The 15791-nt window shown below is 39.1% G+C and overlaps 1 protein-coding gene across 1 annotated transcript in view; it reads right to left on the bottom strand.

The window, feature by feature from the left end:
- The window catches only part of LOC124645095 (adenylate cyclase type 6-like), a 329505-nt gene that overhangs the window by 149542 nt on the left and 164172 nt on the right, over positions 1 to 15791 (bottom strand). The window contains exon 5 of the mRNA XM_047184835.1: positions 5337 to 5433. Coding sequence (XP_047040791.1) covers positions 5337 to 5433 — 97 coding nt within the window. The remainder of the gene's footprint in view (positions 1 to 5336; positions 5434 to 15791) is intronic.

Raw genomic sequence — 15791 nt, 5'->3', positions numbered from 1 at the left:
GAAACCGCACGCTGACTGGCGACCACATCGGCGACTGAGTGAGGGAGGTGCACTGTACCGTGTACAATATAGTGGCAACCGTGGCATCGTCGCCAAGATGCCAGAGTAGCCAGAAGCCACGTAGAGAACTGTAGCTCGTGGCAACGCTTCCAATTTGCCAAGTGAGTTAGGCACCATACGTTTCAATACTAACTACCTGGATACGTAGCTGGCGACGTCGCCATTGGCGTCCTAATGAGGCATAGCTCTTAAAGGTACGTAAATGCTAGCTGCCGACTGCAACTGCCGACCGCACATGCCGCGACTGCATGTTTATTCCAACTGGTCCACGCTATTTCTTGACACTTCTATTTTCAGCCAGTTTCTAAATATTTCAGTCCGACTGAATTTGCATATTTTTGGCATGGACTTGATTGTTTCGACTATTTTATTCTATACTAACTTCCGCCAGCGGCTTCGCCCGCGTGGTGTGTTGATAAAAAGTAGCCTATGTGTTAATCCAGGGTATCACCTATCTACATACCAAATTTCAAACAAATCGGTCCAGCCGTTTTTGCGTGATTGAATAACAAACATACATCCATACATTCTCACAAACTTTCACGTTTATAATATAAGTAGGAAGTAGGATTTACATATCTATAAAGTTAGATCAGAAATTGGGTTTCAAAAAAATCATGGCCTCATATAAAAAAAATACATTTAAACGACGGATTACGTAATTGACTGTAGATCAATTTAATTTGGCCTCATGGCCTTCTCCTCCGCTAAGATATGGTATAATAATTTTCTTAAAACGCATTTCAAAAAATTCTTTAATTAGACCCTAACAGCTCAATCATTACAGCTCAAGCATGGATGTCATAAATCAATCACAATCAGTTCTGAATGATTTCGCGTAAGATTTACTGTCGAAACCGAGCTCACGCGCATTGCGCAATCGAACAGCTAGAGCAATTGTTTTGGTAATGTGACAGGGTTGTTATGTGAACATTTTGGTTTGTTCTTCTAAGAAAAAAAACCGGCAAAGTGCGAGTACGAATCGCACACGAAGGGTTCCGTACCAGAGCAAAAATGAGCAAAAAAATCACGTTTGTTGCATGGAAGCCCCCCGAAATATTTATTTTATTCTAGTTTTCAGTATTTGTTGTTATAGCGGCAACAGAAATACATCATCTGTGAAAATGTCGACTCTCTAACTATCACGGTTCATGAGATACAGCCTGGTGACAGACAGACGGACGAACGGACGGACGGACAGATGAGCGAAAACAATAGGGTCCCGTTTTACCCTTTGGGTACGGAACCCTAAAAAGAGCTCGTGGCTAAGTCAAATCCGCGCGGATAGATTAACCGTAAGGTTAGCAACTCTTGGCGCGGTCAATCCGTGGCTGGGTGACCATCTTGTCATAAACAGGGAAGACTGTTTCGTGTTTGAATTAACCGTCGTATGATGACGTATCGAATATCTACCTGTTGATTTGCTTACTACTTATATATGGGCATACGTTTTAACAACTAATATCAAACCCTAACTCTAGAAACCGAATCTAAACTCTCTGTAGAAACCTGGAAGCCATCGATTCGTCACCTTACAATTCACGTGTAGATATTATTGACCTGCACGTGATCCAATATTCGATTGAGAAGCCTTCATTGTCAGAATTGAATATATCATTCAATCATACGCTTGTATTGCAAGACCTGTACAATAGCCGATAGCAAGGGATAGCAATTTATTTGTATTACAAAAGCGGTGACATAATACATGAATACAAGTTTCAATTTATAGGTACTAGTATTGTAAGAGGAGCCCTTTTTGTATATTTGTCTGTAGCTTATAGGATCGAACACTTCAAAATCAATTTGAAAAATTATTTCCCCGGTGAGGAATTACACTATCCCCGGGTGGCATAGACAAAGTTTCATGCGGGTACAGGAAGCAGTTTTCACTTGACGCAGATGGAACTACAAGAAAAGCCAGTAGCTACATAAAATTATACAAAACCAGCTAGGATGTCAAGTTCTCTAAGGCTTTCAATAACAAATCACGATATTATCGCATTATTAAGTAAATTGACACTGTTTACGCAATGGAGAGAGATGTTTGCTATTGTGAGTCAGAACGGTTAACACTGCGGTCATTACTCCTTATCACACGTGTAACCAAATATTTTATTAGAAATCATTGTTTTTCTCATGAAAACGGGTCAGCTTTACTTGTGTTTATAAATGTATGTGAAAATTGTGTTTGTACGCGTAAGCTCGTGAGCGGTCAGCAGTGGGCAAATGACCGTGTGATCAAAACGTAATGTGCATGTATATTTGCACACACAAGCACAGCTCGCCCGCTTTCGTAAGACAAAACATCTATACCGGGCGCAAGCACCGCTTGTACCAATAAAAACAAACTTCCAATTTGACAACTTTTACAGGTTAAAACTCCCTTTGTACTCTGCCTTTTACGTGTCTCATTTAGGAACAAAAACCAGTAAAATGTTTGTCAGACAAAAAGTCGACGCAAACTTTTACAAACACGAAAAACCTTTTGCGACAAAAAAGTCGATGTCATACACACGCCGTTTTGAATCCGAGTCGAAAATTGAATTTAAACTTGTTACCTTTTAACTGGAGTTTGAATTGTTAGAAATTAAAAGGTGACTGCAAACTGCAGTTGTTTGTGCTTACTGTTCCAAACCTCAGTGTTTACCCGCCCACGCCACCTGGATATTTGAACCGGTACGTAACTATAGGGCAGTATGCACGTGCCCTGTATTTTGCCGTTTCCCATTTTCTGGATTCGTTTTTTTTCTTAATTAGCGACGGTGCAATGCTGATACTAAATTCAGTACAGAAAAAGAAAAATGTTATTTAATATATAATTTTGTTGAATGTCATTTTTATACATATTGCAAAAACATTACCTACATTTTACTTAGCAGAAAGTTCTCAATTGACCGTACAAGTGTGCACACAAGTTATTTTAATATCAAGTTGGGATTTTAATTAAATTACGTTATTTTCTGCAAATCATCAAGTTTTATTTATCAAGTGTTACTCCATCAAGATTATCAATATATCAAGACAAGAGCGACAGCTCCAACAGTTATTATACATATAAACCTTTCATTTCCATCTATCTTTAAAAAAAAAACGCTTGAAAATCGGTTGCGTAGTTTTGAAAATTTAAGCGTACAAAGGGACATAGGGACAGATAAAGCGACTTCGTTTTATACTATAAGTGACGAGATTCTGTCTATAAGGTATCACCCGCGTCTATAGGGATTAGTCTGATAAAAAGTAGCCTATGCCCTTTCTCTTGAAATGAGTGGCCTATTAAGTTCTCGATCGGGCCGTTCTTGCAAACAAACTAACCGTTCATAACATAATATTAGCATAGATAATTTAATGTATTCTGCCGAACATAACGCGTAAATGTTACCCCGACGCCGGAGGTTACACCTGGGACAAGTCCGTATGAAATGACCAAAGTAAGGACCAAAGTTGTCGGCCAGCGACAAGTCATTTGTCCCCGTGAGCCTCTGCGGCTCTGGTGATTGATGAACCCGCTTATCCGAAATTATAGCGATATTGAACATGTCCACGAGAAAATAATGATGTTATTAGGAACGACAGCTTACGGTGGAAGTAAAAGACTTCATATTTAAAGTGGATAATACAGCTGTATGGGTCAATTAATCTTAAGGTTAAGCAAAGCTTCGCGTCGTCGGTTTGTGGATGGAGGACCATCACCTACGTCATAACATTTAAACATCTTTGGCAGTCGTTTTGTGCAGTTAGATAGCAGAAATCCAGCAACTGGTCTTGTTAAGGCATACCGGGTTGGCGTGTTAACTGGTCTGAGAGGTCAGATAGGCAATCGTTCCACGAAAATCAATATTACTCAGCTGCATCCAGTTAGACTGGCACCGAACACCAATAAAGTTGGGTTATAAAATTGACAAAAACTGAAACCAAACTTTACTTGACATGATGACGTGCGATTGAGTTCAACCAGGTTTATTTTTATATATAGCCTTTGACATGGCGCAAAAATAAAAACAAAAGGTAAGTAACAGACATTTCCTGAAATAGAAACGCTCGTTTTACGCTCATTTGCATAAAGAAAAATTATGATGTAAACTTTCGTTTGAAATGGCAACAAAATAGGTCCTTGCAAAAATCATATTATCCGCCATAATATGTAAATTACAACGCAGAGTTGAACTGGACATTAGGTATAGTGTTGTACTCGAGACCGGGGTTTTACTTTGAAACCATCGATTTTACGGAACCGTTTTTCGGAAGGCACGATAAACTGGTGGATCCCGGCTGTCATTTGAAAATCTTTGGCAGTCGTTACGGGTAGTCAGGAGCCAGAAAATCTGACAACCAGTCCTATCAAGGGGTATCCTAGGGTTGCCCAGGTAACTGGGTTGTGGGGATCAGATAGGCAGTCGCTTATTGTAAAAAAACTAGCCTCCTCAGTTGCATCCCTTAGACTGGAAGGCGACCCCAACATAGTTGGGGAAAAGGTAGGCAGATCATAATGACTCGTGAATGGGATTTTACTGCGAAAACTATCGGTTTTATAAGAAAATCAAAAAATCGTTTTATACACGTGAATACCATCGTGTTCTGTTTATTAATACTCTATGTGTAGACTGGTGTTATTTATTACGTGTTTAGTTTAAACAACGAGATTTTTATGTAATAATTCATATCGATAAATCAAATATATGGAGGAATCTATTACTGTATTTATCGATGTGGGCAGATTTATTTTAAAATGCGATAAGTACGTTAGTTTCCAAGCTGTGGTTCTTATTTTTAGACTGTTGTATGTATAGAAATGGGAATACAGGCAAATTTAGTGTTCAATCGAAGTAGGTCAAATGAAGTAGGTCTGTAAATCTATCATTATTAGAGACCAACAAGTTCAAGTTCTTCATGTAATCATTTTATTAGCAGTAAAAGTTTTTGTCACTATTACACAAATAATGATATTCGAGAGGTGTCCCTATCACCAAACTGGCATTACAGTAACATCGTTTATTTCATGTATCAATTAAACATAGCTTGTATCATGTCAAAACTTATATTCTATCGTATAGTTTATAAAATATACACGCATCTATAATGCATGTCTGTGCAGGCAAAGGTCAGCATTCCTGAAACTATTGTTATCTGTTTCGCTATCTTATGAAAGCTGATTATGATATAAATAAATAAACTATGTTGTATATATGTAGTTTTATTGGACATTTTGTACTTTTTATGTTACAATACGTACCTGTAAGTAATAATAAATAAATATGTAAATAATAAGGACTTACCATCAGTGAGCAGTGGCTGCACGTCAGCGTCGGGGCGGCCGGCGGGACACAGCGGCAGAGCGGGCGACGACGATGCCGCCCCGCCCTCCGCTTCCACCTGCAAAACATTAACAATTAGTCAAACTAAATAATTTATACTAATATTGAAAAGCTGAAGAACGTTGTCAAGAAGTTCCCTCATGAGAAGACACTCCTGGTTGCAGAATCAGTTTTGTTCTATACTACGTATGATAATAAATGATACTTCATCATCATCATCATCTCAGCCATAGGACGTCCACTGCTAAACATAGGCCTCCCCCTTAGATCTCCACAGATACCTGTTGGAGACGACCTGCATCTATCGACCTGATCTACTTAGTAAGTAAATATCTACAAATGAAGCTTTTAAAATCAATGAAAATTATATTATTTATAAGAAAGGTATTGGTATTCACCGCACCGTTAAGTACCAAACAATAAAATAGTCTTTACACGAAATAACTAAGGATTTTCCTGCGCAACACCGACACTACTTTTACCCGCAAACTCAAGTGCGGGTGACATAAAACTGTAAACTGTCACTCGCTAGAATCCCGGCATGTCCCGTCACTAGTGGCGTGCGTGTCTATAAGTGCTCCGACCAGACATCCCTCGTTACCGATCGGTATTGGTTCAATAATGGCACGGTTGTGCAACCACGGCAATTTTCTTGTAAATAAACAATGAATCCGACTGTCTTGTGTTATTGTTCGCTTCAAGTAGAATTTTTGTAATTTTGCAAGGTATTATTTTGATTCTATACCAAAGAAACGATGGATGGATTGTGTGAAAGTCGACATGGCTAGAAAGAACATTACTTGTGGAAAAGTTTAATAATTAAATATAAAATATTATAGGTAATAATTAAAATGGATAATAATAGTTAAGAGTAATATTTAGAGCAAAATTAGTATTCTGTAATGATAATGTATTGTACCTTTATCTAATTAAGACTATAGCTTTGAGCTACAGACCCGGTCATTGACACGATCTTAATAATTAATGTAAGTAAGTACCTTGTAGGTACACGACATATATGTCTTGTAATGATATCTCTTTTCTAAGAACTAAATAGATAGGTACATAGCCCTAATTAATGTTATTATAATAAACATTGCAATACAAAGACTAATGATGTCACTATTTCGAAAATGATCATCTGCTTAGCCTTTTCCTAAGTATGTTGGGGTCGGCTTCCAATATAATTGAATGCAGCTGTCTAACCTTCTCAACCCAGTTACCCGGGCAACCAAATACCACTGATTAAGAATGGTTGTCACACGGCTTCTGACTGCCCGTAACGACTGCTAAAGTTGTTCAAATGACAGCCGGGACCTACAGTTTGTCATGCCGTCCAAAACACGGAATATCGACATTTGTTGTTATAATCTATACTAATATTATAAAGAGGAAAACTTTGTTTGTTTGTTTGGTTGTAATGGATAAACTCAAAAACTACTCGACCGATTTTAAATATTCTTTCACCATTAGAATGCTATATTATCTGCGAGTAACATAGGCTATATTTTATCCCGGTGCGGGCAGTAGCTCTCACAGGACGCGGGTGAAACCGCGGGAAAACGGCTAGTCTATATAAATAAAAATGAAACCCGCTTTCCGTTGTCACGACATAACATGAAAACGGCTTGACCGATTTGGCTGAAAATTAGAGAGGAGGTAACTTAGATCCGGGAGAAGGTTTTAGGATGTGGAGTTTTTGTCACCATCCGGCTACGGAACGCGGGTGAAACCGCGGACGAAAGCTAGTAATAGATATAACAAGACAAAGTCAAAACATGACGCTATTGCGAAAATAGTATTAAATATGAAAAGCGAATAACCACAACATAAAAGCTTCTTCAAACGCGAATCCTGATTCGATAACCAAAACAGTTCCGAAAGGATCTTTACTTCATTTTAAAGAACCGGCCAGGTGCGAGTTGGACTCGGGCGCAAAGGGTTCCGTGCAATCTTTACTAATATTATACAGAGGAAAGGTTTGATTGCTTGTTTCTTTGTTCCCAAAAGGCTGCAAAACTACTGTACCGATTTGAGCGATTCTTCCACTGTTCGAAATCTACACTTTTTGTGCTGAAAATGGACTATGTTTTATCCGGGTACGAGGAGAAGTTCTCCCAGTAGCCCGGAAGAAACAGAAAACTCTATTACGAGCTGTCACGGTAGAAAAAAAATAGTGTTCCGTTTTACCCTTTGGGTTTGAATCTGTAACTATATTATCATCACCTGCTTAGCCTTTTTCCAACTATGTTAGGGTCGGCTACCAGTCTCGTGGGTAATTGACCAGGAGCTCTTCACGAACTAACTATACACAATATAGAACCATAAAAATAAAACGGAATTTGTTTTTTCGGCGTTTCATTTCACGCAGCCCCGATGGGCCCCCAACGGGACACAATTTAACTTTTTCCGAGGCGCACCGATTAGGGCCCAGACGGAGGGCCCTTCAGCGACTCAAAATATTAACTGAAACTGTATTTATTGCATTCATTTCTTTGCGTTGATTTAAGCCGAGGGCGATGGCATTTATTTTTGGTTACGGTTAGGAGAAGTACGTGTAATTTTTTGTTTATAAATAAGAGGTTATATTATACAGATACAAAAAAAATAAACCTTATACTATAATAATGCTGAAAAGCTTGTTTGTTTGCCTTAACACGTTAGTCTCAGAAACCAGTTTAATCCACCAAAATATGTAGATATTCTAGGTTTTCCCCAATTAGAGGCCATGGGATCTCCTCAAATTCCAAGTTCAAGGAAATTGAGTTAACAAAAATTTCATGCTTGGAGCCCAAAATTGTCTGATGTTGATGACACATTCAAACTATGCCTTGAGAAAATTGATGATAGTGTAACAGAACCATAAAATAATAAAATAAAAGAATCTAACTATTCGAGAAAATGCTCACCTGGTACATCATCATCGTCTCAATCACAGGTCTACTAATAACCAATGCGTCTCCCATTAAGAAAAAACCGGTTTTATGCAGCCTGCCTGGGTCCCGCGCCTACTCGCCATCCTTCCCAGGCCTTGGGACTACACCACTCTTTCACCAGGTTGATATTGTTCAATGAGATATTGATATGGGGGTCGACGCCGTCCCCGACAGTGGGCAGAACTAGGTTCATAACCCGTGCGACACACGGCTCATAATGTCCACCCCCCCCCCCCGCGATATCATCAAATTACTGACAAGATCCGTAGAAATAAGCACACCCACAGAATATAATAAACACAGTGCAAAATGATTCCTAACAACATCAGTAACTTTTCGGACACTACCTTAGCGCACTTCTTATAAGGAACGAAATCCATATCCAAAGTTCTTTTCGGAGACTTCTATTCTATTCTTGGTTAATGTAAATATTTTGCTTTCATGCATCTTTCATGGTGTTGTCACATGTCAGTACTTTGATTCTCTGTGACACCCAATATGGCTGGTCTGTGCCTACCAAGGAGTGCGCCGTAATTGCAACAAACTGCTTGCTGGCAATATTAAGTTCAGTAACTTCGTTATATATGGATAGTTCTCGAATTCTATGTAACACGTGAAATATATATGTCTGTTTGTTAATCGTTTTAGAGCAGATATGTAGGTAGAAAAAAAACTGTCAGTAGCATGTGTGCGGGGATGTGCTATGTGTGTTCCTGTTTGTTTGTTTGCACCCTCAGGGTCCGTAACTGTTGAACCGATTTGAAAACTTCTTTCACAGTCGAAAAGCTACTCAAGTAACATAGGCTATATTTTATCCCGGTACGGACGGTAGTACCCACGGTACGTGTATCAAACTGTGGGAAAACGGCTATATAGTTATTATATAAAAACACAAGGCCATCCGAATGATGCACTAGTGTAGCCTCCTAACCGTGTCTCACGTTACAATGCACATCTCAGCTTACAATATCAGACCGCAAACATTGAATCGACAAATTCGTAATAACTTATCCAAGTAGGTACGATCAGCAACATGATAATGGTGACGTCATAACGCAAAATCTCCTAAGAAAGTAGCGCGCCAAAATGTGGGTGTTCCGGGGAACGAGGAACGTTACTAGCTCCGTCCTTATACGATATCTATGGAACCCACTTCAAAATAAAATCAAAATTCAACCAAGACCAATTAAATAGATTGGTTTTGATTTGACATTAAAATCGAACGTCTCGTCAGTTCTAGTAACTGATCAAGTCTACCATACGTTACTTGAACTTCAAGAAGATGCCAGACTAATCTTCCTTGTGGCATATTCGCTATTTTTCCTGTCTCAGTGATGGTGACCCTGTAGTACTCGTAACCAAAAAACCATTATGTCAGTGCAAATAAAGTCAACAATACAATTGTTAAAAATGGCGAGACGCTCAAAACTTCATATACCTAAATAGCCAGAAGCAGCCAAATCGCTCTAAATATTGTTTACTATATAATCGCGCCCGAATTGAGAAAATCCATTTTGAGAAGTTGGTTAATAAAAATAGAATTCATCCTTGATTTCACAGAGCAATCAGCCGGCATGTAATCTTGCAGTCCATCTCGTTAATTTCAGGAAATTGTTTGAGAACGAGTGCTATCACTTGGCAAGCGATTTTCTCATTTAACATTATATAATTAAGATCGGTTTTTGAATAGCAAGGAACGAGAATTGTGCTTTTAGATGAATGTTATGTTTAATTATGAATTTGGCAAAGATTATGTGTCGCCGAATTATGTTCAATAGAAATGTTGTTAAATCATTTATGTCTGGTGCTTTTGAAATTAACTTTTACTTGTTACTTGTTTAGATACTAGCCATTTTCCCACGGTTTTACCCGCGTCCCGTGGGAACTGCCTGTAACGGGACAAAATATAACCTAGACTGATATTAACGTGCTCTCCGATGCACGGGTGAATCATTCACCACCTTCCAGACTACGGGCTGTTTTGTGAAAGTTAGAAAACCCACAAATCTATTTCGGGTCGAACCGGGAATCGAACCCGAGTCCTCGGGCACAGCAGCAACGCTTGCGATCACTAGACCATCGAGGCAGTCTAAAAGCAGCGGAAAGGCACTAGTCTAGAAGACTATAAGCTTTCCAACAGTGAAAGAATTTTTCTAATCGGTTCAGTAGTTTCGGAGCCTTTAAGATACAAACATACAATTAAAAAATGTTTTCTCTTCATTATGTTATTGTAGATGAACTCCAAAGCTTTCAAGTGTTTCATTACTTCTCAACTTAAAGTAGTACACCCATTTTTACACCGTTTGTTGTGGACTAACTTAGAAACAAAAGGGGGAAGTTAGTCAAAGGATCGTATTCCTGGATCCTTGATATAGGTCACAGTGCATACTTTATAAATAGAAGCTTGAGAGTGAGTGAGTGAGTGAGCGCAATGAACTGAGCTCGGAAGATTGTGGGGCAATTCAGTAAAGTTACGTTAGAGTACCTGCATGACCTGATATATGACATGATAGCAATTGGTAGCAACTAATGGTAGCTAGAAGCATTTAGGTAGCAACTTTCTATATGTATTTCGAGAGGATCGGTGAGTTGTGACGGCCATCCTGACGCAGTACAATTGAACCGATTCCAGTCAAAGTTTTTAGTCAAGCTGCCGGCAGCCGAATTCCTCATCGATGACGATGATTCCTCGACGATTAGGTATTCGTTTATCTTCACACTGATTTATGAGCCCAAACAATCGGCCGCTACTCTTAGCAACCATGAAAGTGTGCCTCCCTGGGTAACCGGCTTCTCGTATTGTAATCTTTTACTAAAGAGGAAACATGGTCTTAATATATTTGTATCCTAAAGTCTCCGACACTATGGATCCAATTTCGAAAATTATATCACTGTCGCGTAGCTTAACTTTCCCCGAGAAACATAGACTAGTTTTTGTCTGGGTACATGAAGTAGTTCTCCTGGCACAGAGGTAGAACTGCGGGGAAACAGATCATCACAGATAATTAGTGCTGGATCTGATTTAAAAACCAAAAAAATCTAGACCCAAAGTTTTAAAACTGCCCTTTTAAATGTACCATAGGTACTGTTATTCATCATCATTAACATTGAAGTACTTATAAGCCATAACTTAAAGAACAACTCATCATTAGGTACTGCTTGAAAAACATCAGCCACTTTTCTCGTGGAACCTTAGGAACCTTTACATCAAAGACTCAATTAGCATACTTGCCGAGAGTCAGCCCATCATGAAATATTCATCAGATAAGTTGGTGACAACTTGGAGTCAGTCCGCGGCTGCGGCTTCAGCGGCTTTCCTCCCCAATTTTGATAGCTTAGATTAAGGAAATTTGCTAAACCGTAGATGTTTTATTTCATGAAAGTGGGTGTGCCTTACTTGTGTGTAAAGGTACGTTTCTAATGCTAGCTGCCGACCGCAACTGCCGACCGCACTGCCATGAATACATGAAAACAATTGATATCTAAGGGCGACTGCACGTGCTGCTGCCGCTTCGATCCAATAAGGTTTCATGTAATTGTAAATTGTAACTCATGTAGCTCGGTACCGGGATATCAGAGATATTTTATAATTGAAACATTGAAAAACTTTAACTATGATTTATTTTTGATTGGGAGCGAATTACCATTAAACCATTTACCTACATCGAACATATTTACATAGTTGTCCAGCCAGGAATAAAATATAATGAATAAAACCTATCGACTATGAAGTTTCTAACCGCTCTACATCACGTACAAACTAAGTGCAGCTTAATACAGTCGCAGCATGAGCGGTCGGTAGTTGCAGTCAGCAGTTGACATTCAAAACGTAACTTTAACAGCTACGTGCATGTTCTCTTTGTAAGCACGAGAGCGCTCGGTAGTGGCCGAGTCCCCCAGTCATACAAAGATACTGTTACACACACAAATATTTCTCACCCGCTATCGTGAAAATATCTGTACCTACGTGTAGAACCAATTATTTCATTCGCAGTTATTAAGAATAAGTCAATAAGCTTCTTTTAAGCTTACAAAGCACATATTTTAGACAGAACAGTTACCAATTTGCCCACAAATTGTTTACGAAACATTGATTTATGACCAAGCTTAAGTCCTAAAGCCAGGGGTACCGTAAATCAAAGGCTAAATAACCTCTGTCTGAATGTTTTTTTTGTTCCAGAGGTCATTTGGAACCTTGAGATTACTGAGAGAGGTAAGGTCAGGCTTATATTAAGGAATTGTACTTACCTATGTGAAATATATTAGTGCGGGTCCTGACCGACTGATGTAAGCTGAACTACTTATACTTAATAAACGTGACAGAGGTCTGCTTCAAATAGCTGAATGATAATTTTATTGTTCAGTTGTTGTTGTTAATAGGCGTGACGACAGGATTAATTTGAATAAGCCGGTGTTCTTATATTTTCATAGATAAAGTAGATGTCTAACCAGTCTAAAAACCACAAGTGCTATTTTGTCATCATCTGCCTAGCCTTTTCGCAATTACGTTGGAGTCAGCTTCCAGTCTAACCTGCTGAACTGAGTTCCAGCGTTTTACTAGGAGCGACTGCCTATCTGACCTCTTCAACCCAGTTACCCGGGAAACCCAATACTCCTTTATAGGACTGGGTATTAAACTTTCTAGCTTCTGAGTGACCGTGAAGAATGCCAAAGATGTTCAAATGACAGTCGGGACTATGGTTTATCGTGCCTTCCCATCCACGGACCGACCGCGCCAGGCGTTGCTTAACCTTATGATCGATCGAACTTTGACATTCCATGATCCCCACGATTCCCACGATCTCTTCATTATGTAACTTTTTTGTAATAGCATGCAAAACTATGAAATGCAAATATCGGCTTTATAAGATATCGAGTAAACAGATAATTAATACCAGGCGGGGTGCGTGCAACTTTGTGCGGCTATTTCATTAAGATTGACTAACGAGGCTCTGTGTAACACCCAGGCTTAGCTTAGCCTACCTTAATGTGTTTTAGTTACATTGTTTTTGTTTACTACCCGATATAGATCTACTATGTTACTGGTGGAAAGTTTACCCCTATCAAAGTTTGATATCATTTCATCGTCTTTACACCTACTAACATTGTTAATGAGGTTAGTACTGCTATCTGCTAAAATAACTGAACCGATTTAAAAGTTAAAGTACAGCTAGTCAAGAGCTTGACAAAGAACGCAGGCTATTTTTTATCGTCGCGAAATCTTATAGTACCGTATTCCGAAGACTGGCCGCATTGCCACGTTGTTTGGCAATGCCGATTCTTTTGATTTAGAAAAATATTAATAGGCCAGCCCTCTGGTCACGCGAAGTGTTAAATAAACAGAATCATATTTATTCTTGAGATTAGTCCTTATACCTTAACGTTTTGAATGCTAACTCCCGACTGCAGTTGCCGACCGCAGATGCCGCGACTGTATTAAATTGGCCGCAGCGGCACTACTGGTTTATATATATGAGAACATGAAACCATTTTGGAAGCGGCAGTAGCACGTGCAGTATATCCACTGATTTCGAGGTGCAGTCGCAGTTGCAGTCGGCAGCTAGCGTTTAGAACGAATCTTAACTGTCACAGATAAGAAGCTAAGTCTACAAAGTTAACAGATAAATGTCCAACAATATTGTGAACTGAGATATTCGCCAACGGTAAACTTTGCAGTTGGAGCGATATAGCTCGCGGGTAGCTTGTGTATCTTGGTGGATTTTCATTGATTACACGAACCTTACCAGATACCAACAGGTATCTGTGGAGATCTAATGGGAAGGCATATGTTCAGCAGTGGACGTCCTATGGCTGAGATGATGATGATGATGATGATGCGAACCTTCACTTGTTAGACTATTTCACTATTTATAGGCAAACGAGACCATCCGTCTTACCACAAAAACTTTTAAACGTCAGTTTATGCCTTGTCTAAAAAAATGTCAAATTATGACGTTGACATATGGTTCATTTTGCAGCCAAAATTTTATTAGACAAGTGTAAAACAGGGTTTAAAGTTTTTGTAGTAAGGCCCCATGTGTCTAAAAGGTTTCATTTGGTCTACTCTAGCAAACAGTATGAAATGGCTTCCGAAAGTTTATTTTCTAAAATTCCCGCGAAATTGCAACCTTCGTTTGCGAACACTATGATAGCTGGACAAGTGGACAAATGTACGTAGATTTTCTGAACATAGCCAGAACTGGCTTACCTAAGGCATAGTACAGTAATCAAGTCTGCATTGTAACATGGACATTTAAGATTTGCTTTCATTTTGAAAGAGAGTCAAAAGGGAATTTATCAATTTAGAAAAACATCTGAAATATTCATGGTCGCAGGCCTAAAAAAATAAGATCTGGATGAATAAAATATGATGCTATTTTCTCCAATCTAAGAGACCTTGCGTACACTGTACGCTTAACTGTCGGCCGATAGTTGGCACAATGGTTGGTTAACAGATAGTTTATCTATAGAAGGTAATCTACAATATTTATCCCTTGGTCACGCCATCACGCGTAAACGGCTGGACCGATTAAGCTGAAAATTAGAGGGGGAGAGAGGAGGGAGATTTATTAAGCTATTGCATAGCTTCTATCGCAGGCCTTGAGCGCGGGGACCAAATCCAGAAATTCCGTAACGAAAAAACCTCACGCTCCCCACTCCGACGGGCACGGAGGTGTGGCCAGTTCGGCAGTCTTCGACACGGCGCTGTATGTCGTGCGATTAGACGTATTGTACGACTTTACGGAACTCGCCCGAATCGAGACGAGCTGCTCCGAAATCGGACGAATACATAATCAGCTGTTTGTGGAGAAAGTATATAGGTGTATAAGTATTTATTTACAACAGTGAACGGCTGTACTTGTAAAATTTGTGTATAAAGTGTTTTGAATATGAATGAACAAAGTGCATTTATTATTTATTTATTTAATAAAAAAAAAATTGTTTTCCTATCGGCCACCACGCTCAAAAAGTGTAACTTGAATTAATATCAAAGAAAAAGAAATACTGTATGAATAAAATAAAAAATAAATAATTATAATTGCATAAGTTGATACAGAATACTATGTAATAGCTTTACCGCGGCAGTCCCCGAGTACCACACGTATTTTTTTTATAGTTTTCGTTACCATCCGGCTACGGAAAGCAGTTATCTCGGGACGCGGGTGAAACCGTAGGCGGATGCCAGTCCTGAATACAGTAAATCATTTTATTCGTTCTGGTACCTATATTGTAATGTGCGTTACCAATCATCTCGATACTTTAATTATGAAGCCGATCGAACTATCGGTCGACTAAAAGTTTGCAGTCTGTGAGGCTCTAAAAGTTATTTTTAATATTTAAAGAGTGCCAGATAAGGGTTTGAATTCAGTAAAATGTATGAATTTAACATTTGTGCACATTCAGCTGAGGTCCAGGCTTACGTGTCTTTTGATAACAATTGTCTTACTCCATGGAGAACAAAATGACTAGCGGAGGTGCC

Source organism: Helicoverpa zea, chromosome 31 (genome assembly GCF_022581195.2).
Source record: "Helicoverpa zea isolate HzStark_Cry1AcR chromosome 31, ilHelZeax1.1, whole genome shotgun sequence".
Classification (NCBI taxonomy): domain Eukaryota; kingdom Metazoa; phylum Arthropoda; class Insecta; order Lepidoptera; family Noctuidae; genus Helicoverpa; species Helicoverpa zea.
Note: the sequence above shows the minus strand (reverse complement) of the source record. Positions and strands in the feature narration are given on the sequence as shown.